Below are 23,083 nucleotides of genomic sequence, written 5' to 3'. Positions count from 1 at the left end.
GTCCTCTCTCAGGAGGCTATCTGACCTGGTCCAGCTTCGGCGCAGGCCCCGATCACCTGCCACACGAGTCCGGCCCTCAGAAGGACATCGGCCCTCGCGGCTCCGGTGTCGCACCCTGGCTTGCTTTGCCTCGGTCCTCAAAAGGACAGCGGGCCAAAGGAGTTCCAGGGTCTGGCTAGTCGGTCTTCTCTCTTCAATGGCTCTTCATCTTGGCTGGGTCGAACTGAACTCTCAGCTGTCCGGGTCCCACCTTTTATACTGTTCCTCACTGGGGGGTGGGGCTGGGAGGGATCACAGCGTCCCCCACAGCCCCCCAGGGTGGTGGCCGTAGCAGACGTGTTTGTGGCCACCGCCCTACAACCGCGTGTCCCCCTCCCGTAACACCTCTACATATGGCATGCAAGCAGACCCAAGGGGGCATAGTTCTGGTAATGGTCTGAGAGAGGGCAAGTAAGGACGTGACAGTCTTGGTGAATCCGAGAGGGAACGTGACCGGGACAGGGTAGCGGGGGGCCCAACGTGATGCTTGGTCGAGAACTTTCTGGTAATATCCAGAAGGGGGCATGGCCAAAGTCGGAGCAAGGCCATGATCGGGAGCATTAAAGAGAAGTCCCGAAAGCGATCGCGGCTCTTTGCTGGAATAGAACCCTCGGTGCTACATCTCTTCGGTCCTTGGTCTTCGGTCGTTACGCTCGGCACGCTCGGCATCGTGGATCAGTCAGTGCAGCGCTGACCTGACCCGTTTAAGTAGTTACCCTGTTGGGGTCTAGTAGAACCAGTGTACGTTTATGTAGTAACTCTGTTGCCTCCGAGTTCAGCGTGTGCCTCCATAGAACCAACTACATACATAGACTAGGTAATAAAACAGGAGTGTTAAGATGTTCAAACTACCAAGTAGATATGGTTCTTGCAAGGCATCATCAAGTCTGCATTAACCACAAATAGGACTTGTGGTGAACATGCAAACAAACCATGCCCTGATAATAATTAGGTTATATTGTCTTAGTAACTCATTGGCCTACACCAGAGGAATCCTTCTTCTGTATGTCATTGTCTCTGTGCGAGTGTGAGACCAGAGCCCAATGGCAAAAGGTGACCAGTACAAGGAAAATGCCAAGTTATCAGAGCACTCATAACTCGGGTCGAGCTACTGAATGCTTTCTCTGGTATAGGCCAATTTTACATCAGGGGTTTCAACCGCTGCTGCTGCTGTTGCCATGGGCTGTGCAGTCTGTGGATGATGCAGGTTTAGAGGTGGAAGCGTGGGGAGCAGCTTGGTGGAAGATCAAAACTCCCCCAGGGGGTCTTTCCCAATTACAGAAGAATCCAATCAGACAATATTCACCCTCTCAATCACTCACTTACTCACCCACTCATCCACCTACCCACTCAATCACTCACTTACCGACCTACCCACTCACCCACCCACTCAATAAATTACTCACTCACCCACCTACCCACTCAATGACTCACTCACCGAGCCACCCACCCACCCACCCAATAACTCACTCACCAACTCACTCACTAACCCACCCACTCAATCACTCACCAACCCACTCACTCAAACACCCACTGACCCACCCACTCAGTAACCCACTCACTCACCCACTAAATCAATCACTCACCAACATACTCACTCATCCACTAACCCACTCACTCACCCATCAATTCACCTAACTCAATCACTCACCAACCCACACTCACGTACCCAAGCACCTACTCATCCACCCACCCAGTCACAAACCCACTCATCCACCCACTCACTAAACCAAACACTCACTCGCTAACCCACTCCCCCACCCAAACACCCACCCACCCCTCCTAACGTCACCTGTGGTAAGTGAAGTGAAAGAGGAAACCAAAATTGTACCGCGCAAAGTCACGAAACGGCAGACAAGAAAAAACAACCCCAGTTCGAAAAGCATCCACCGAAGTTTCGTTGCCTGTGTGAGTTTCTTAACACTCTGCTTATGTTTTTGATGATGATGTTGTTGATATTGTTATTTTCCCGTTTTTATTTAACATTTCATACGCTGGGCGTGTCGTCGCTTGTGCAGCGGAATTGCCTTGGTTGGGCTGTACTATCAATTTTGTGTTTGTGTGTGATTAGCCAGGCCGCTTCTGAAAAAGAAGCTACTTAGTAGCTGAGTGGACCTTAAACTTGGTAAAATGTTAGTGTTTTTATTTAACGCGGACAAAGTCCTCTTGTTCTCCTGTGTCACTTTTATTCGAACAGAACTCCTCGCGTTCAACACCACCACCTAACTCCGTCGCAACTCTCCCGATTAAGCTCCTCGCCTGCTACGCTGCTCCGCTCCCTCCACTCGCTCGCTAGCCTGCTCCCTTTTACTCTCCCAGCCTCTCCACTGCTAGCCTGCTCCCTTTCACTCTCCCAGCCTCTCCACTGCTAGCCTGCTCCCTTTCACTCTCCCAGCCTCTCCACTGCTAGCCTGCTCCCTTTCACTCTCCTAGCCTGTCCACTGCTAGCCTGCTCCCTTTCACTCTCCTAGCCTGTCCACTGCTAGCCTGCTCCCTTTCACTCTCATAGCCTCTCCACTCCTAGCCAATTACTATACACTCTGGTAACTTCTCACCGTATACTCTGCTACCCTCTCCACGGCTAGACTATTAATATACACAGATAGCTTCTCCACTGCTCGCCTCTCGCTATACACTATGCTAGATTCTCTACTGCTAGCCTCTCGCTATATAGCCTGCTAGATTCTCTACTGCTAGCCTCTCGCTATATAGCCTGCTAGATTCTCTACTGCTAGCCTCTCGCTATGTACTCTGCTAGCTTCTCTGCTGCTAGTCTTCGCGCGCTCACACCTTGGGATTCCGCTAGCTTCTCTTGGCTTCTGCCTTGCCTTTCACCCCAACCACCCCGTCTGCGTTTCTACGCTCATCGGCTTATATGCCCTCACTCATTAAGAGACCTCAGGTGACCCTCATTAAGCCGGCGCTCACGCGCCATCTCCGCCATGCTTATCGCCTCCATCTGCAGACTCCGAGGCGCCTCCACCTTGCCTGCATTTGCAGCCAGCCAATCGCCACTATGCATCTTTATTGGTCGTCCCTCTCTGTTGCTCTTCTTGTCTGCACCTGTTCACCCTGACGTGACCTCACTGTCCGCAGCTCACACACGCGTGAACACTGTTTGCAAGCCCCCTGGGCGCGTTACTGCACTGCAAAATAATAACATAGTTTAGTTTTAGTGTGGGTCTCTGTCTCTATGGGTCTCTATGTCGATATGGGTCTCTATGTATCTCGGCTCTCGATGGGTCTCTGTCTCTCTGTCTATATGGGTCTCTATGTCTATATGGGTCTCTATATATCTCGATGGCTCTCGATGCGTCTCTCTCTGTCTCTATGGGTCTCTATGTATCTCGATGGCTCTCGATGGGTCTCTGTCTCTATGGGTCTCTATGTCTATATGGGTCTCTGTGTATCTCGATGGCTCTCGATGGGTCTCTGTTTCTATGAGTCTTTATGTATATATGGATCTCTGTATCTCGATGGCTATCGATGCGTCTCTCTCTGTCTCTATGGGTCTCTATGTCTATATGGGTCTCTATGTATCTCGATGGCTCTCGATGGGTCTCTCTCTCTGTCTCTATGAGTCTCTATGTCTACATGGGTCTCTATGTATCTCGATGGCTCTCGAGGCGTCTCTCTCTGTCTCTATGGGTCTCTATGTCTATTTGGGTCTCTATGTCTCTACATGGGTATATATGTATATCCAGATTTGAAGTTTTCGTCACTGGCAGGGATCCATACTCTTTGGTTCTTTCGGTAAATTCACCTAGGTACAAAACAAAATAAATTAATTAAAATCACGACCACGTTTCGAGCGCAACACAAGCGTCCGTCATCAGGTGGGACAACCACAGCAAGAAACAACCGCTGAAGTGGGCAAGAGAGCTGTTGTAGGCAAGAGGCTATATAGGTAAGAGAGAGGTGGGGGGGGGGAGGAGCCAAGGAGGAGGAGACAGGGAGGAGGGAATGCGTGGGGCAGGAGGAGTGGTGAGTTGCTAGAGCACGGGGGAAGGGAGAACAAAGGGGGGGAAGGGAGAACAAAGGGGGGGAAGAAGACGCTAAGGCACGGCACACTGCCGGGGGAGGTGGGGGGCGGGGAAACAAGCAGGCTTGGAAGGATGTTCTTAACCAGGTTAAACCATAACTGCGTTAGGTTATTGCTTCCTTGCCCGCATCCTCAGCTTTCTGCTGCTTCCCAGCCTGCTTGCTTTCCTGCCCCCCACCTCCCCCCCGGCAGTGTGCGTGCCTCCCCCCCCCCCCCCCCCCCAGCTGAGACCAGGCCGCCGTTGGTTTCAATGGTGTCCTAGATGGACACCCACCAGTGGAGTGGAAGAATGGCATGCACATCTGACAAGCTGATGGTTAGTGGGCATATCAGCTCCATGGTAGGTCCTGGTGTCAAGGACATGGGCCCGCAACCGCTGTTCCATCGCTATATAGTTCGGCAAATGTTCTTGCTTGGACGCAGCATGCATCCATGATGTTGTGTGGATGCGCTGATGTTGGAACAGCGTGTCAGTATGAGAATAGGTTTCCCCCTTTTTTCTGGCAATAAAACTGGTGTTAAGATTTTGTTTTAAAGCTTTCGTGACTGCAGTGATTCATATTCTTGGTTCTTTCGGTAAAGTCACGAAAGAACTAAGAATATAGGTGTTAAGATGTTGAAACACCAAACTAGAGCCTTTTTCAAAAAAATATGTCTGCAGTAACCACAATACTTGTGCTCAGAATGCAATAAAAAAACGAACAGATAATATATGCATTGTCCTTGAAACTGTATTGTTCCACACTAGAGATGGCTTTCTTTTGAGCCTCGACCCAATTGGTGCTAGACCAGAGGACGCCAATAGGTGTACAGCTCAAAGACAATGCACTATCAAAGTTTTGTTGCCAGAAAGCTGTCTCTGGTGGGGACCAATCAGTTTCAAAGACAATGCATATATTATCAGAGTACGTTTTTTGTTTGCATTCTGACCACAAGTTTTGTGGTTACTGCAGACATGATTTCTTGTAAAAGGTTTAAGTTAGGTGTTTTAACATCTTAACACCTGTTTTGTTGCCAGAAGAAAGGGGAAAACCTATTCTCATATTTTGGCACTGGCAAAGGAGGCCCCACAGCGTGTTGGTAATTACAAGCCCATGGGCTGCACAAAGTCTAGCAGCCTGCTACCATTGTTATTGAGCTGATCTGGCCCATGCCTTCCAATCACACCAGACCAGGTGCCAGCATCATGACCCTCTCAGGCATTAAAGCCATCCAACAGGATGACTCTATCCTGAGGGGCCACTATAGCTAGCACCTGTCATAGGGGGTCATAAAAGGCATGTGACTCATCAGCATCGCCTGCATCCCTTCACTGATATTCATCTTTGGGGGGGCATAAGTAACCACGACCACCACTCCTCGCCTTCGGTTGATGGGAAGGCGAGCCCAAAGTAGTCTGGGGTTACAGCATCCCACACCTCACCGCCACGCTCCCACGCCCCCTTCATTCTTTTATTCAGAAGAAGAGCCACACCCTGTTGTTTGGCAGTCTCCTGCCCCGCGTAGAGGACTGTCCGCCCTTCATGGTGGCAGGAGCCAGAGCCGGTCCACCGGACCTCCTGAATACCACAGAGATCCAGGCAGTACCAGTCCAACTCCTCACAGAGGAGTGGCAGCCTCTCCTCCACAGTCAGCGTTTGAACATTCCTCGTGGCCAGTGACAGTGATTTTTTGTTGTTTGTGGAGGAACTCCGAGGGGAAGGATTCAGTTTCCTGGCTCTGCCAAGTGGTTTGTGGCCAGGATAAGTCGTAGATACCTGTCCCCCAGGGTCTCCGGCAAAAGATTAGTTCGATATTTTGAAACTAGTTTAGTGGTAGTTGAATTGAAGGTGGAGCGGTTACCAGCCCCTCAAACCGATCCAAAGCACCCATTTGGCCGCTGTGGTGGTTACAAGCGCTATGAGGGGTTTAGCCGATAGGAATTTGCCTTCCATCCATGGCATTGCTCACATCCACTAAAGTGTTACCGTCTAGCACCACCACAGAGGTAAGGGATCGCTTTGGCCAGACTACCCCACTATATCTTCTTGGTTCTTTCGGTAAAGTCACCACGTAGAATGGAAATAAAATAATAAAAATAAAACATAATAGAATAAAATTATCACGACGTTTCGGCCACAACACAAATAGCCTTCTTCAGGCGAAGGAACAGAACTGTCGGGACGACAGCGCTTCAATGAACGCTGCTAAGCTTGGCAGCGTCTTTTAAGCTGGGTGGGAGGAGCAGAGCGCCTTGACAAAGGAGTTTACATATCAAACAGGAGAATTTAGCATTGAAATAGCTGTGATAAAGTGTTGGATCAGCAGAGTGTTAAAGTCAGAAATGATCATGTAACTGGGAGATTAGCATGATGTTAATGTGAGAGATTAGCATGTGACTGATCACGGAAATAGCTATGTTAAAGTCAAAGTTTCCATCTCAACAGAGGCATTTAGTATATGGACGCTAAAGGACTGCAACTACCCAACTATCATACAATAAACCGATGTGAAAAAACTAAGCATAAACTACATCAATATAATAAATGTACTCAATAAACTGCTTTGTCAAGGCGCTTTACCTCTCCCACCTAGCCTAAAAGACAGCTGCGAATCTTAGCAGCGTTCATTGAAGCGCTCAGCTGTTTGGAGAGTTTATAGAGTTTATGAATAACATTGATGTAGTTTATATTTTAGTTTTTTATTAGTTTACTATATGGTATTCATTATATAGTGTAGTGTATACCCAGTTGCTTTATGTTTATAGCTCAACTTATTGAAGAACATATTGAGTACATTTATTATATTGATGTAGTTTATACTTGGTTTTTTCACATCAGTTTATTGTATGATAGTTGGGTAGTTGCAGTCCTTTAGCATCCATATACTAAATGCCTCTGTTGATATGTAAACTTTGACTTTAACATAGCTATTTCCGTGACCAGTCACATGCTAATCACTCACATTGACATTAAGCTAATCTCCCAGTTACATGCTAACTTCTGATTTTAACACCCTTCTGATCCAACACTTTATCACAGCTATTTCAATAATAAATTCTCCTGTTTGATATGTAAACTCCTTTGTCAAGGCGCTTTACTTATCCCACCTAGCTTAGAAGACGCTGCGAATGTTAGCAGCGTTCATTGAAGCGCTGTTGTCCTGACAGTTCTGTTCCTTCACCTGAAGAAGGCTACTTGTGTTGTGGCCAAAACGTCGTGAGAATTTAATTGTCATTCTACGTGACTTTACCGAAAGAACCAAGAAGATTAATCCTTGCAGTCACGAAAGCTTTAAATCGAAATTTACCCCACTATACAAACACATGCACACAGAGATAGGAGAGACAGAGCAGCACACCAGTATTTACCACCGCGTGGCGTCTCCTCCATTACTAACCAGAGGTTCGAGACATGGACGAGTCGAAGGCTGCCAAGCTGATCAAAGGGAAGAGACTGAAACTGAAAGAGTGGATTGGCAGGGACCCCATGTACCTGCTCGACTACTTGGACAGCAAGGAGTTGATCTCTCGCAACATATACAAGAGGGCCTGCGACATGACGGTGAGAGTGGACTGTGCCAACTTTTTGATCAACGAGTTCATCGACAGGGACGAGTGCCTCAAGCTCTGGAGGGCTCTCGAAAACCTGCAGGATGCCTACCCCCAGCTGACGGAGTGGATCTCGGCCTGTGCGTCGACCACACGTCACCTTTGTGGTAAAGAAATGCAAAACGAAACACGGCTGCTGCTGCTTTGATATTGAAGAAATACTAATGATGTTATGGCTTCGTTGTATTTGTAAATCACTGGCCTACACTAGAGACAGAATTGTTCATGGCCTTGTCGCTGCACCCATGTTAGACCTGAGAACAACCCTAAAAGACGGACAGTACAATGACAATGCAAACAAACATATAAGCTTTGATAATAACGTACACATTGTTGTGTTTGGAATTTATTGGCCTACATGAGAAACAGCCTTGTTCATGGCCTTGTCTCTGCCGGACAATGCAAGCAAACACTGCTTTGATAATAATAATCGTAATAATAACAATAATAAGAACACGTAGTGTTTGGAACTCATTGGCCTCTACACGAGAGACGGCAGACAGCGTTGCTACAGTCGTGGAACCAAAACGTGGGTGCCCTCCTTGCTAAGAGGCACACGGGCGCGAAACATCGCCCTGGTGAGTGAACAAAACAAATCTTGTCACACGATCGACTCCCGTCCCGGTATCGAAAAGCCGAATTGTTTTGTGTGGTTTGTTTGTTTTGAAGCTTGGGGAATACAAAAATTAAGATGGATGAAAAATAACAAATAGGTGTGATTTATATACACAACATTGTCTGGCAATAATAACAACAGGAGGTGGTATTTAGATGTAATTCAGACTTTTTATGCCTTTTGCAAGGTATCATCATGTACTGCATTAACTGCTGCCCACATCATACGTGTGTAGTGGCCTTATCGACGTCGGAGACTGTTCTTAGAGGCAACACGTATTTATTACAAACACTTCTGTTACAGTATCGAATCTAATACTTGAAGAGATAACGGCCTCTTCACCCGTACTCTACAGAGGGAACGATCCCCGAGCTTTACCCGCGCTAGCTCCCTGGTTCCCTCACACCTGGCCCTCTCTACCGAACTTTCTGACCTGGCCCAGCTTCGGCGCAGGTCCCGATCACCAGCCCCACGAGTCCGGCCCTCAGAAGGACATTGGCCCTCGCGGCTCCGGTGTCGCACCCCCTGGCTTGCCTTGCCCGGCCCTCAAAAGGACAGCGGATCAAGGGAGTTCCAGGGCCTAGCTCAGGGGTGGGCAAATTTTTTGACTCGCGGGCCACAATGGGTTCTAAAATTTGCCAGAGGGGCCGGGCCAGAAACAGATGGATGGAGTGTTTGTGTGAACTAATATAAATGACGTGGAAAAATCATTGCATGACAAGTTCGGCGGGCCGGATTAAAAAGCCCAACGGGCCGTATACGGCCCGGGGGCCGTACTTTGCCCATGTCTGGCCTAGGTATTGGGTCTTCTTTCTTGACTCGTTCTTCATCTTGCTTGAGTCGAACTTCCCCTCAGCTCTCCGGGTCCAACCTTTTATACTGTCCCTCTCTGAGGGGTGGGGCTGGGAGGGATCACAGCGTCCCCCACAGCCCCCCAGGGTGGTGGCCGTAGCGGACGTGTTTGTAGCCACCGCCCTACAACCGCGTGTCCCCCTCCCATAACACCTCTACACTTGTGTACAAACAGGCAAACATGCTCTGATAATAATAATGTATGGCATTGTCTTTGAAGCTGATTGGCCTACTACACGAGAGACAGCCTTCTGTATGGCCTTGTCTCTGCACCCCTAGCAGTGTGTTAGTAGACCAGAGAACGCACAAAGGCGAACAGTTCAAAGACAATGCGAGTATCGAAGTTGTAGCTATATAACAGCTCAACCCGAGCTATAAGTGGTCAGTTACTTGACATTGTCTCTGTATTGTTCACCTTTTTGTGTTGCTCTACTCACACACTGGTGGTGGTGGTGGCTGTACAGGGACAAGGACATACAGAATAATACTGTTGCTAGTGTAGTATGCCAGTTTCAAAGACGATGCATTACATCATTATTATCATGGGATGTTTGTGTGTGGGTTACTGCACTATTTGATGATTCCTTGCCATAGCTCTCTGTGTGTGTGTACTTGGTGTTTGAATATCTTAACGCCACCTCTTCCTGGTTTATTATTGCCAAGCAAGGGACATCGAACGGACAAATTCTTTACAGTTCATCATTTTGAATGCTGACAAAAAAACACAATAGATACAAATAAAGATTTTAAAATAAATTATGAAGTTATAAAAATGTAACACTTACCCAGCTGCATGTCCTCAGGCCCCCACCCCTCTCACCAAATAACAACAGCCGCCATTCGCCACTACGGGGCGCCACGGTGGCTAGGAGATGTTAACTCCCTCGCCTGGTGTACAGGAGGTCGTGGGTTCGATCCCGACCCTGACACCTGCTGTATATTTGGAGTCTGCGTGTCTCTCTCACTGTGGTCACGTGAATTTTTCTCCGGGTCCTCTGGTTTTTCCCTCCACATTTAGAATCAACATCACCACGCATTTAGAGTATTTGGCTACTGCTATACATTTCCACGTGATGATGATAAGCCACTTCGTTGAGCTATCATTTGTGAATAGGTCGCTTCTGAAAAAAAGCTACACAGCAGCCTCGTGGGGTCTTACACCTGGTAAAACAAAGAAAAATGTAGTTGAGCAGTTTTAGCTTTGTCCATGTTCTGCTGGATAAAGACCCTCCCCCACGTGATTTGAGGGCAACAAAGTGTCGTATTTTACGAGACTTCGCCACGCTGGTCAGGAAGCCACTAGACTATACACTGTGCTATACACTACACGCTGATACACTGCACCACTAGTTTACATTTTAAACTCATTTTTTAGAACTGCTTGTTGTTATTGCGGTTGTGTGATTTGTCGTCCTTCCCCTGCCACCCCTGTGTTTGTGTTTTTCTCTCTCTCTTATGAAACAGAAAAAGCTCCGGGACATGACGTGAATGTTCAATACAGCACCGCTCCTGGTGGCGAGGCGGCGGCGAAGGAGAAGGCCTTCAGGAGACTGAACGCGTGCTCGGACGAGCAACTGTTCGATGGCATACGGAAAAATATGACGGTGCTGGTCGAGGCTATCCAGGGAGATGTGCAGCCCGTGTTGATGAAGCTGTTCGAGAAGGAGATCCTCACACTCGCCGAGATGAATGTGAGTCCATCAAAGATGTCTTATTATATCTCTCGTTGTTTAAACGGTAAGAATCTCGATTATCTGCGCATTAGTGGCGGGAATAATTCAAATGTCGAGGATAATCCCAAAAAATATAAAATTTTCCGCGGATCTCTGTGTCAAAAAACCCCCTACCGAATGCAATTGTATAAGTTATGTTTAAGTTTATCTGGCCATCGCACAGTTTCATGAAAAAATTTACTCAACAAAATAAATAGAGGCGATCACTTGAATTTCAGAAAGAAGTTTAACATACGTACATACATATGAGTATGAGTCTCTATGGGTCTCTGTGGGGTTCTGTGGCTTTACATAAGTCTCTGGATCTTTGTCGGTCCCTATGGGTCTCTTCCTTTCGATATTCGGAAACCACCAGTGAGCTGCGATGCACTTTTATCATCTAGATTGATGAACTAATTTCTTCAGAACAGCTGCTTGTTGTTTTGTTTAGTTTGTTGTCCTTCCCCCCGTATACCTCCGATTGGTGCAGTTTGGCTACTTACGGTGGTGCCAAAGAAGTGCAACGTCCACACACCAGGGACGTGCGGTCAGGGGAGGCAGGCGAGGCAGAGCCTCGCCTGTCATGCTCCAATGAAAATAGCTGTTACGAAAAGTAAAAAAATAATAAAATAAAAATTAAGATTTTTCCACTGATCTGTGTTATGTCATTTCTGTACGATTCCAATCATTTTTATTGTCTAAATCGCCAAATTTGCGGAGCTCCGCTGCAAATACAGGGAGAGACGAGAGGTGAGGCAGCGACGTGCTCAGCGCCCCCTCTGATTGCGCAACCCCTCAGAAACTGTAGGGAGCGCGGGCAATAAGGGCGTGCCTGTGTAATGATTGGAATCATATAGAAATTACATTTATAACACAGATCAGTGGGAAAAAAAATCATAACAGCTATTTTCATTGGAGTATGACAGGTAAGGCTCTGCCTCCCCTGCCTCCCCTGACCGTACGTCCCTGCCACACACGTACACACATACGTTTGGTGCGCATATCGAGTGCGCTGGTGATTTCGATTAAGAATGTGCTCAGCAACAGCGTTGGAAGCTGATAGCTGTGGTGAGTATTATACCACTCAGTAACATGGCAAAGACGCTGTCTCTTAACAATTATGCAATGCTATTCTTTGGGTCTTTTCGGTAAAGCCACGTAGATAGAAAAACAATAAAAATATCACGACGTTTCGATCGCAACACAAGCAATCGTCTTCAGATGATGCGAATTTAACGTTTTTTTTATTTTTGATATGTTTATTCACAGGCTGTCTCGACCACTCAAACAAATAAAGGTGGCTTTGAAGCTGCATCTCAACTGATAACGATGCTGTTCCATAAGGGTGACAGTGTGGCCAGAGAATTCTGGATGGTGCTCTGGAATTTGAAGACAAAGTATCCGCAGATGCACAAGATCTTTGAGAAAGGACTCTGATCATCGAGCCCGCTGCTTGATGTCTGCAAGACGCTTCCCGGGGATGTTGCGGCACCAAAATGTTCAAATACAAATTTATGCTTGTTGTTGTTTGTTTAACCGGGTGTAAGCCACGTAATGATAGCAGCTCTGTGTCTCTATGGGTCTCTGTGGGTCTCTGTAAGTCTCTATGGGTCTATACGGAAAGAAGAAAGGAGGAGAAACATGAACTTTACACTCACTCACTATTTGTAGCTGTACCCTGTACAGGTTGTGGGCCAAGAAGAATCCCAGCTTGCACGCCTCACACACCACAACAAGGGAATTGTGTATGGTCACGTTACCACGAGACAGCCTATTGTTTTATTTTAATAACGTGATTGTTTTATCCGATCGTGGACGTTTTCTAGATATTTGATACGCATTTGATGAGAACGCATTCACTTTGAGGTGCTGCCTATCATTCTGGTTTAATCACGTGATCCTGAGATTTGACCATTGATGCTTTTACGATCATCCAGTACGGATTGATGAGTACGTACATTTGCATGGGCTCTTTTATAGGAATTCTGATGGTAAGAGTTGGTGGATGTTAGGGCAAGTTGTATTAATAACATTTTATCAAAATATATACAACATCATGCAGAGTGTTACACCTCCCAACACACTGCTCAAATGTCCCTGAGGGTTTGAAGAGGCCAGCAAACCCTTGAACATCTACCTATTCCTATATCTTGTTTCTGGCAAAGGAGGTCTCATAATGTTAATGCTCACCCCGAGCCCTCAGTACTCTGATAGTGCGCTGTTTTTGAGTTGTACGCCTTTTGGCGTCTTCTGGTCCAACACCAATGGAGACTAGGCTCTAAGAAAAGCTGTCTCGGGTGTGGACCAATCAAATTCAAGGACAGTGCATATTATCAGAGTTGTCTTTTTTGTTTGCATTTTGACTGCTTGTGTTGTGGTCATTGCAAACATGATGCCTTGAATAAAGGTGTCAGTTTTTGTGCCAGTTAAAAGGGTAAAACCTATTCCTATATCTACCTCAATTGCTAAAGGAAAACAAAGCCAAGACAATATCCTAACTTCACCAAGACACACGCGCGCCTTGTAGGGACTAAGTCTTTGAGCTGCAGTGAAGCGATGAAACGAACAAACCTGTCCGTATGTCCAGTTTCCTGTTCGTACCGAGGGTCGTAAGTTCAACCGCCATGCAATAGATGGTCGTGGTGGCATCTACATCTGCAGAATGTGAAGAACCAGTGGCATCTACATCTGCAGAACGTGAAGAACCAGTAGCATCTACATCTACAGAACATGAAGAACCAGTGGCATTTACATCTGCAGACCGTGAAGAACCAGTGGCATTTACATTTGCAGAACATGAAGAACCAGTGGAATGTACATCTGCAGAACATGAAGAACCAGTGGCATGTACATCTGTAGCCATTTCCCGTGTTTAGTGGGCATGCCGTACAACATGTTTGGGATTGACAGGATTAAAGTTGGGACTTTAGGTTCCAGACAGCTCTGGAACCTAACTCGTTCCTATGTAGATGAGTCCCTATACTAATGTCTGATGTGGCTACATTGTTCACAATTACACTCCTCACACACAGACGGCACACGTCACTGATTAGGTGAAGAAAATGGCTTAACAAGCGGCAGCAGCGCTCCGATTGGACAAAAATTGCCACACCCCATCACGTAGACGCATATATACACAGTAAAAAAATGGGTGTTGTTCATGAATAATAATAGATTAAAATTAATTATTACATTGGTATGAATATGATCGTAACGATCATTATGCACACAGAATAATTATCAGGAGCGATTTTGCGTGAGATTAACGTAAAGTAGTTTTTTACACGGTTTTATTAATTGAATATCAATTCGTAAATTCAATTGAAACAATGCACAGATTCTCACATTAATCACAAGTTATCATTATTGAATTAAATTAAGACAATTAAAAGATTCTTGCATCAATCACGAGTCATCATTATTGTCTCTCTCCAGTCAGCAGGTGGTCTGCGCGCCAGGCTCCAATCTGCTGCTGGGGCACGCTGTGGTCACGCTGGCCCAGGGGCGAGAGCCCAGGGGCGAGAGCCCCGTTGTGACTCACTCTGGGGAGGCCTCGCGCCTTGCAGGCTGCCAGCACGTGGCAATGCTGACGCACTCCCAGCAATATTCACGCCTCACAATGTCAGTCACAGGTTGACTCGGCAATCAAACAGAACGCTTCCAGCCTATAGTTTGGGCAATGTTTCCGTGCGAACTCGATGTTGGGTGTGTAACTCAAACCAAACTACTATACACTACACTATACACTAGACTATACACTACACAATATACACTACACAATATACACTACACTAATATACACTACGCCATTACACACTAATCTGCTATACACTATACTACTATACACGACAATAATATATACTACTCTACACGACTATACACTATACCATACACTATGCACTATTATAAACCATGCACGACTATACACTATGCACTACAATACACTATGCACTACTATACACTATGCACTACTATACACGACTATACACTACTATACAGGGGACCACTATACAATTGTAGTGTTGTAAGGACGAGCAGACTTCTTTAGGAGGCACACTCTCTTTATTGTATTATTTCCTTATACAACGCTTAACACGCACAGAGGGATATTCGGTCCCCTCACCCGATACCCTAGGGAGGTACAGCCTCCGGACCTGGCGGGACTCACACGTCTACCGCTATCCTAGTCCTCCGGCTAGGACCTAGGGGAGGCTATCTGACCCACCGCTGGCCCGGTGGGTCCTGACCACTGGGTATGCCGAGCCTTAGCCCTTAGAAGGGCTGAAAGGCTGGTCCAGGGTCCTAGCTAGGCTTCAGCCCAGTCTTCTATCTTCGTGCAGGGAGAGAACTCCCCGAGGTCCGTTGGGTCACCCGTCTTATACCCCTTCGTGGCCAGGTAGAACCAATCATACATTCCCACATGGAACCGTCTGATTGGTTCGCACCAAACCCTGGCCACGATCCGTTTCACCTCGACTGACCCCAACCGTTATACCCAGGGGTAATGCTGCACTGCCCTGGTGGCAACGCAGGTTACGCAACAGCGCGTAGTTAACATCTCTACATCACCTCCTCCTTCGGAAGCTCCAGCCGTCCCGGCTGCAACAATGGGAAACTCCGAAATTACCAACGGTAGAAGAATTGTGAGTGTGCCTCACGAGCAACAAGAACAATTAAACCCCTATAAATAGCCCCCTTAACAACATAACGTATGTACAAGGCACTAGACATGCCAAAAAAACATAACAACCGGCGAGATTTCGCGCGCGTGCGTTTCACGGGACCATCGTAGGGGATGGCAGGCTTTGTCGGCGGCACAAGGGAAGGAGGAGGATGAGTCAGCATCCGGTGGGCCTTTAGGCATCTCCACGGGGACACCTGCTGCTCCACGGTCCATTAAGGCCGAACGTGGCCTGCATGGAGCCGTCACTCCCGCGTCATCTGCAGGAGGAATGACACGCCTGCGCTGTGGGTTAGGCACCAACGGGGCAACATCCGGCTCGTCGGACGCGTCGCACACTCGGCCCCCATGTAGTGTGTGTTGTGGAGGGACGCGTGGCGTGACGAAGGGTTTTAACCGAGAGGGGTGAACGCACCAGCGACGCCGTCCCCAGCTAATTTTAACACATTGGGGACGCAGGACTTCCACTACCTCAACCGGGCCTCGCCATGGTCTGAGGAGTTTGGCCGACGTGGACACCGGCACCTGGGGGCAGTGGAGCCATGCCCTGTCTCCCGGTGCCCACCGATGCGTGTACGACCGAGGGTCCCGCAGTCGCAAATTCGCCCGTTGGCGGGAAGCCGAATTTTCAATGGCGGCCTCCCGTGCCTCGGCCAACTTACGGAGGTTGAATCGCAAGTGGTCAACGAGCTTTGACTTTTGCGGTGGCTGTTCGATTTCCAGCCGAACGTCGGCGGGAGGAAAGGAATCCCTGCCGTACATTAGAAAGAACGGGGAAAATCCCGTCGCCGCGTGAGGTGCCATACGGTATGCGGCGAGGACCCCCGGAACCTGCAAGTCCCAATCGAGGTGGGATTCATCGACCTGATGGCATAACATAGCGGTGAGAGTTCTATGAAGGCGCTCCACCATGCCGTCGGTCTGGGGATGGTAGGGCGAAGTGCGCACTTTCTTAGTGCCCAACAGGCGGCACACATCAGTCAGCAAGGCTCCCGAAAAATTTCTTCCCTGATCGGTCAGCAACCGTTCTGGTGCGCCCTTGTCCAGGACGTAGCCTTGAACAAAGGCGTCCACAACGGCCGCCGCCGACTGGCTGGGGAGGGCCCAGGCCATAGGCCACCGTGTAAAATACTCTACCCCAACCAGAAGGTACTTATTACCCTGTGGCGTAGTAGGAAAAGGGCCCAAAATATCGAGAGCCACCAACTCATTTATACGAGAGACCGAAATGGGTTGCAGGGGTGGACATGCCGGTTTAGCCGGTGGTTTACGTTGCGCACAATGGGTGCATCCCAGCAAAATGTCAGTGACGTCGCGCAGCATGCCCGGCCAGAAAAATTGCAACCGCAACAACCCAATGGTCTTATGAACACCCAGGTGCAATAAACGCTCATGCGCCGCCCATACGGCCTTGCATCGCAAGGCGGATGGCACGACGATTTTATGTTGACACGAGTCAGCATCCCAATGCATCAACAAGCCGCGCTTCATGACAAATGAATTAAATTTGCCCTGTCTTAGAACCGCATTATTCGCGTGGCGACGCAACCTCAATAACGACATGTCCTCGCCCTGGTGCCGACCCCATTCGGCCAAAGTTAGCCCCAGCAAATCGTCACTGGCCATTGGATCTGCATGATCCAACATCGGCGCTGAGGCGGCGGGAAGTGCGGCTGACACCGTTGTGAGAGGCGCGACCATACAGGTACGGCCTGTATTGCTGAATAAAAAAAACAATGGCCAGCAGCTCACGTCTGGTCACACAGTATCTTTGTTCAGCAAGAGACAAGACTCTGCTACCATAGGCAACAACCCTTTCAATGCCATCAACTTTTTGGGGCAGAACACCCCCAATCCCCGTATTGCTAGCGTCGGTGTCCAACACGAATGGCACGGAAAAATCGGGGTACGCAAGGGACGGTGCCGTCACGAGCGCGTTCTGCAAGGAGTCGAACGCAGCCTGTTCTGCGTCCCCCCAATGAAACGCCACCCCTTTTGACGTAAGGGCGTGGAGCGGCTTGGCAATCGTCGCGAAGCCAGCAACAAACCGGCGGTAGTACGACGCAAAACCAATAAAACTACGAACATCGCCCGCAGATGTAGGGGTCGGCCAATGTGGAACACATTTGTTTTTTTCAGGGTCGGTAGAGATGCCCGAGCGGCTAACTATGTGGCCCAGATAGCGCACAGACTCACGCAGATGGTGACACTTCTGTTGCTTGAATTTCAAGTTAGCGGCCCGCATTTTCAAGAAGACAGCACGCAACCGTTCGATGTGTTCGCTGAACGTGTGGCTAAAGACGATGACGTCGTCAAGATAAATGAGACATGAGTCCCACTGGAGCCCAGCGAGGACCAGCTCCATGAGCCTCTGGAACGTCGCTGGGGCCGAGTGGAGACCCATGGGCAATCTATTAAACTCGAAAAGGCCCTGTGGTGTCCGAAAAGCAGTCTTAGGTTTTGACGATTCGTCGAGGGGGAGTTGCCAAAACCCCGACAGAAGGTCCAAGGTGGAGAAATAGTGCGCCCCTGCCAGGGCATCCAATGACTCGTCCATACGAGGGAGAGGGTAGGCGTCCGCTACCGAGATTTTATTTAGGCGCCGAAAATCAACGCAAAAACGGAGACTGCCATCGTGCTTTTTGACCAGCACTATTGGAGCACCCCAGGGACTAGTGGAGGGAGAAATTATATCGGCCTTCAGCATGTCATCCACAGCCGATTTAACATGCTGTTTCTCCGCCGGGCTAAGCCGAAACGGGTTTTGTCAAATCGGGGCAGCGTCACCAGTATCAATGTGGTGACGCAGCAGCTTGGTGCAGCCAATATCAAATTTAGATTTACTAAAGACATCGGAAAATTCTCGCAGATGAGCGCGCAATTTAATTAGCTGCGAATGAGACAGATCACCCGTGTCTGTGCAGAGCGCGTCCAACCATCTCTCATTCGATTCGGAAGGAGGTGGGACCTGCGGCGTGTCATGCACGTGTCCCACGACTCCGGTCCCCAACGGCACCGGGGTCGCGTGAGCGAGCACAGTTCCTTGCGGAATGACGGTTGTGGACAATCCGACATTCAAAACCTGCAAGAACAGCTCCCTGTCGGCTGCTACGAGGGTCTGTGCAGCCACCAAATCTAACCCCTTAGCAGCTGCGTTTGAAGGCCCCAGCAAAATGCCATGTGCCGAGGCCTCCGGGGCTAGCGGTTTTTTAAGTTGCAAGGGCACGAGCATTTGTGTCCCTGGCGGAATGCGGACTGTGCTCGCGACAAATGCCTGCACCGAGGCACTAGCCATGCGCGGATGTGAGGGTGTGGGCAAGAACGCCATCCGTCGACCCGACGGGAGTTCGATGCAGCCTTGATCTACAAGGATCTTAATAGGCATTTTTGCGAGAAAATCAGTGCCTAACAAACATGGCACGGCGAGGGAGGAAGAGACCAAAATAGGCCCTGCCAATTTAATGTCTCCAATCGAAATTTGCGCCCGAATTTGCCCAATAATGCCAAGTGAACTGCCATTAGCGGCGAAACACGGGATAGAAACCCGTTCCAAGGGGCGGCATCGTACGGGCAGTATATTGTAAATCAAATCCGAAATGATCGTAGCCAACGCACCAGTATCGACCAACACGCGAAATTCCACACCCTCGATTGATCCGACAACCACGGACGAACCTGCCGTCGCCGCGACTACCCTATGGGCCAACTCAGACCACTGCCCAGGTCCGAGTGGCCACGAACAAACGCCAGAATACCGCCCATCACACGACGAATCGCGAGCCCTTCTTATGGTGCGTTGCAGTGTGTATGGTGTGAATGAGGGCCGAGCGTGAGAGGCGTCGCGACTTGCCTGGTTTTGCCGCGATGCCGTGGACGTCCTGTAGTCCTGGCCCCGGGATGCGGAGGGGCGTCGTCGAGGCGCACGGCAGTCAGAGGAGATGTGGCTTCATCGGCCACAGTTGAAGAACGTCACGTCGCCGCGTGGAGCAGGCCGTCCCCGCTGCTGGTCGTTGCGGCGACCAGCGTGGTCGGACGATCGCCGGCCCGTTGACCTGGTCGCCATGAAGGCCCGGTCGGGGGAGAACTCGGCGTCCCTGCTGGCAGGCTCCGACGTCGAAGCCGAGGCGGCGATGGTCGATTCCGTGTGGAGCAGCAGATGTGCGTGGATGCACCGAGCGGCTCGTAGCGAGCACATACCGTCGTCGTCCACCGCTTGGATGACGATGCGCAGCTCGCGCGCCAGCTCCAGCATCTTCTGGAGAACGATGGCATCGATGGCCTCGTCGTCCATGCGAGGGTAACCCGCTCTTGCCATCGCCAGTAGAGCGGTCCGGAATGCCAACCGAGACTCTTTAGGGCGGCGTCGCCTGTCGTAAAATCGGCTGCGGACGTCGGATGGAGGCCCGTACACGTCGGACATCCGTCGGAGGGCCGATTGAAGAGTCGCCCTTTGTTGCCTGGGGATGGTGAGGAGCGAGGCGAGAGCGTCGTCATCCAAAGTGGCCGGTAGTGCTCGGAGCGCCTGTGCGTCCGACCAGCCCACCATCTCTTGGTGGCTCAGGAAGCGACGCTGGAACGCCGCCCAGTCGCCCCCTTCAGATGTGAATTCTCGGAAGATGGGCAGGCGTTGTTGGAGGGCGGACGTCGTCTCCCCCTCAGCTTGTACCGTCTCGAGCCAGAGATCGGCGATTTCCCGGCCGATAGAGTCTACTGTACCGTGTCGGTACAGTGATGACGCGGCATCCGTTGAGGAACTTGAATTCGCAGCGTCGCGTGCTGATGACGTTGCGGGTTGTGATTGGCCCCCCGCGTTCCCAGGATGCCCCTGGCTTCCGCTTCCGGCGGAATCACGTGGTTCCCCGGCGGGAAAATCAAAATGTCTGCCCCGGCCGATGGCGGGAACGTCTGCCGGCGGTTGACTCGGCCTGCCCGCAACCTCCAAGTTGATCTCTTCGAGAATGGAGGCCGCGGCGTGTAGGAGTTGAGCGAGAAGGCCGTGTGCTGCCCTGAGTCCGTCGCCCATGGCAGGGGGAGCAACCGGCTGCTCAACCGGTGGCTGGCCGGCCGTCAACGCGGCAGCGTTTTCAGCGGAGCTGGCGGTGCTTGCAGGTGAGACAGCGTTATCTTCGTTCTGGCTCCGCGCGTGGGCTGAACTTCTGGTTTCCATTTCCAACCACTTCTGACTCCAGTTGTAGTGTTGTAAGGACGAGGCACACTCTGTTTATTGTATTATTTCCTTATACAACGCTTAACACGCACAGAGGGATATTCGGTCCCCTCACCCGATACCCTAGGGAGGTACAGCCTCCGGACCTGGCGGGACTCACACGTCTACCGCTATCCTAGTCCTCCGGCTAGGACCTAGGGGAGGCTATCTGACCCACCGCTGGCCCGGTGGGTCCTGACCACTGGGTATGCCGAGCCTTAGCCCTTAGAAGGCCGGAAAGGCTGGTCCAGGGTCCTAGCTAGGCTTCAGCCCAGTCTTCTATCTTCGTGCAGGGAGAGAACTCCCCGAGGTCCGTTGGGTCACCCGTCTTATACCCCTTCGTGGCCAGGTAGAACCAATCATACATTCCCACGTGGAACCGTCTGATTGGTTCGCACCAAACCCTGGCCACGATCCGTTTCACCTCGACTGACCCCAACCGTTGTACCCAGGGGTAATGCTGCACTGCCCTGGTGGCAACGCAGGTTACGCAACAGCGCGTAGTTAACACCTCTACACAATGCATCACTATACACTGCACCACTATACTAAACACTACACACTATTATACACTTCTATACACTACACTGCTATGCACTACTATACACAGCACTCCTATCCACTACACTATACACTACACCACTATACCCTTCTATACACTACACTACTATACACTAAATTTCGATTTAAAGCTTTCATGACTGCAAGGATTCATCTTCTTTGGTTCTTTCGGTAAAGTCACGTAGAATGAGAATAAAATAATACATTGATAAAATAAAATAACAATAATATTCTCACGACGTTTCGGCCACAACACAAGCGGCCTTCATCAGGTAAAGGGACGAGACTGTCTGGAGGACAGCGCTGGAGTGAGAAAGCCATGCTGAGATCACGACCTTTAAGCTGTGTGAGAAGAAACAAAGCGCCTTGACAAAGGAATTAGCATATAATTTAGCATTGAAATGGCTGAGTGATTAGCTTGTGACTGGTCACAGAAAAGGCTATGTTAAAGCATATACATCCGCAAAGGCACCCCTTGACAAAGGAATTAGCATAGAATTTAGCATTGAAATAGCTAAGTTAAAGTATACACATCCGCAGAGGCACCCCTTGACAAAGGAATTAGCATAGAATTTAGCATTGAAATAGCTGAGTGATTAGCTTGTAACTGGTCACAGAAATAGCTATGTATATGCTGATGTATATGCTTTAACTTTAACATAGCCTTTTCTGTGACCAGTCACAAGCTAATCACTCAGTTATTTCAATGCTAAATTCGCCTAGTTATTTCAATGCTAAATTCTCCTGTCTGATTTGTACTAGGTGCCTCGGTGAATGTATATGCTCCGACTTTAACATAGCTATTTCTGTGACCAGTTACAAGATAATCACTCAGCTATTTCAATGCTAAATTTATGCTAATTCCTTTGTCAAGGGGTGCCTCTGCGGATGTGTATACTTTAACTTAGCTATTTCAATGCTAAATTCTATGCTAATTCCTTTGTCAAGGGGTGCCTCTGCGGATGTGTATGCTTTAACTTTCAACATAGCTATTTCTGTGACCAGTCACAAGCTAATCACTCAGCCATTTCAATGCTAAATTATATGCTAATTCCTTTGTCAAGGCGCTTTGTTTCCTCTCACACAGCTTAAAGGTCGTGATCTGAACGTGGCTCTTTCACTCCAGCGCTGTCCTACCAGACAGTCTCGTCCCTTCACCTGATGAAGGCCGCTTGTGTTGTGGCCAAAACGTCGTGAGAATATTATTGTGTTATTTTATTTTATCAATTTATTATTTTATTCTCATTCTACGTGACTTTACCGAAAGAACCAAAGAAGACTACTATACACTACACCACAATACACTACTCTACTATACACTACGCTACTATACACTCTACACTACACACTACTATATACTACACTACTATACACTGAACTCCTATACACTACACCACTATACACTACACGACTATACACTATGCAACACTTTACACTCCTGTAGGGGACTCTAAAGATAAATAGTAATAGTGCACACGTTGAGATGACTGGGAACAGGTGGCTGTGCGTGCTGTGGAGAGGACAGCGAAATGTCCACGGGGTCCCATAAGTCCCCGGCTCTCGCATGAACTGAGTTGCGACGTCATTTTATGTCTGTTCAAGGCGAACGATATAGCAAACGATTCCTCTCGACGAACTCTACACGATGCACTCATGGAAGTTTCTAAGTTTTGTTTCTTCTGTGCTGTCGTCCTCGCTGCGCTTGGACGACACAACAGAATGATCCGCGCCAGGTGGGTCGTGGCGTTTATGTGCACGGTGGGATGGAGTCGCCAAATTTTTTTT

The 23,083-nt window shown here is 49.1% G+C and overlaps 1 protein-coding gene across 2 annotated transcripts; it reads left to right on the top strand.

Annotated features, from left to right (window-relative positions):
• Positions 1-1,555: 1,555 nt before the first annotated feature.
• LOC116957004 (uncharacterized) lies at positions 1,556-14,255 on the top strand. 2 transcript variants are annotated; one of them, XM_076054767.1, is made up of 4 exons: positions 1,556-1,947; positions 7,463-7,777; positions 10,603-10,829; positions 11,341-11,501. In XM_076054767.1, the coding sequence occupies exons 2-4, from the start codon at positions 7,474-7,476 to the stop codon at positions 11,443-11,445; spliced, it is 636 nt and encodes a 211-aa protein (XP_075910882.1). In that variant the 5' UTR covers positions 1,556-1,947; positions 7,463-7,473; the 3' UTR covers positions 11,446-11,501. The 2 variants fall into 2 exon arrangements, with proteins under 2 accessions (XP_075910882.1, XP_032834802.2); XM_032978911.2 differs by lacking the exon at positions 11,341-11,501 and adding an exon at positions 12,120-14,255 and having other exon boundaries at positions 1,571-1,947.
• Positions 14,256-23,083: the final 8,828 nt, after the last annotated feature.

This window comes from Petromyzon marinus, chromosome 68 (genome assembly GCF_048934315.1).
Source record: "Petromyzon marinus isolate PM22_M1 ecotype Great Lakes invasive population chromosome 68, UKy_Petmar_22M1.pri1.0, whole genome shotgun sequence".
In the NCBI taxonomy this organism is placed as follows: Eukaryota; Metazoa; Chordata; class Hyperoartia; order Petromyzontiformes; family Petromyzontidae; genus Petromyzon; species Petromyzon marinus.
The sequence above is the reverse complement of the archived record's forward strand: the minus strand, read 5'-3'. Positions and strand labels throughout refer to the sequence as shown.

Bases quoted from the DNA above. Each gene is read 5' to 3' on its own strand.
- LOC116957004 (XM_032978911.2), top strand. From the start codon at position 7,474: ATGGACGAGTCGAAGGCTGCCAAGCTGATCAAAGGGAAGAGACTGAAA. The intron at 7,778-10,602 runs GTAAAGAAATGC...CTTATGAAACAG, and splicing joins GACCACACGTCACCTTTGTG to AAAAAGCTCCGGGACATGAC. The intron at 10,830-12,119 runs GTGAGTCCATCA...GTTTATTCACAG, and splicing joins TCACACTCGCCGAGATGAAT to GCTGTCTCGACCACTCAAAC.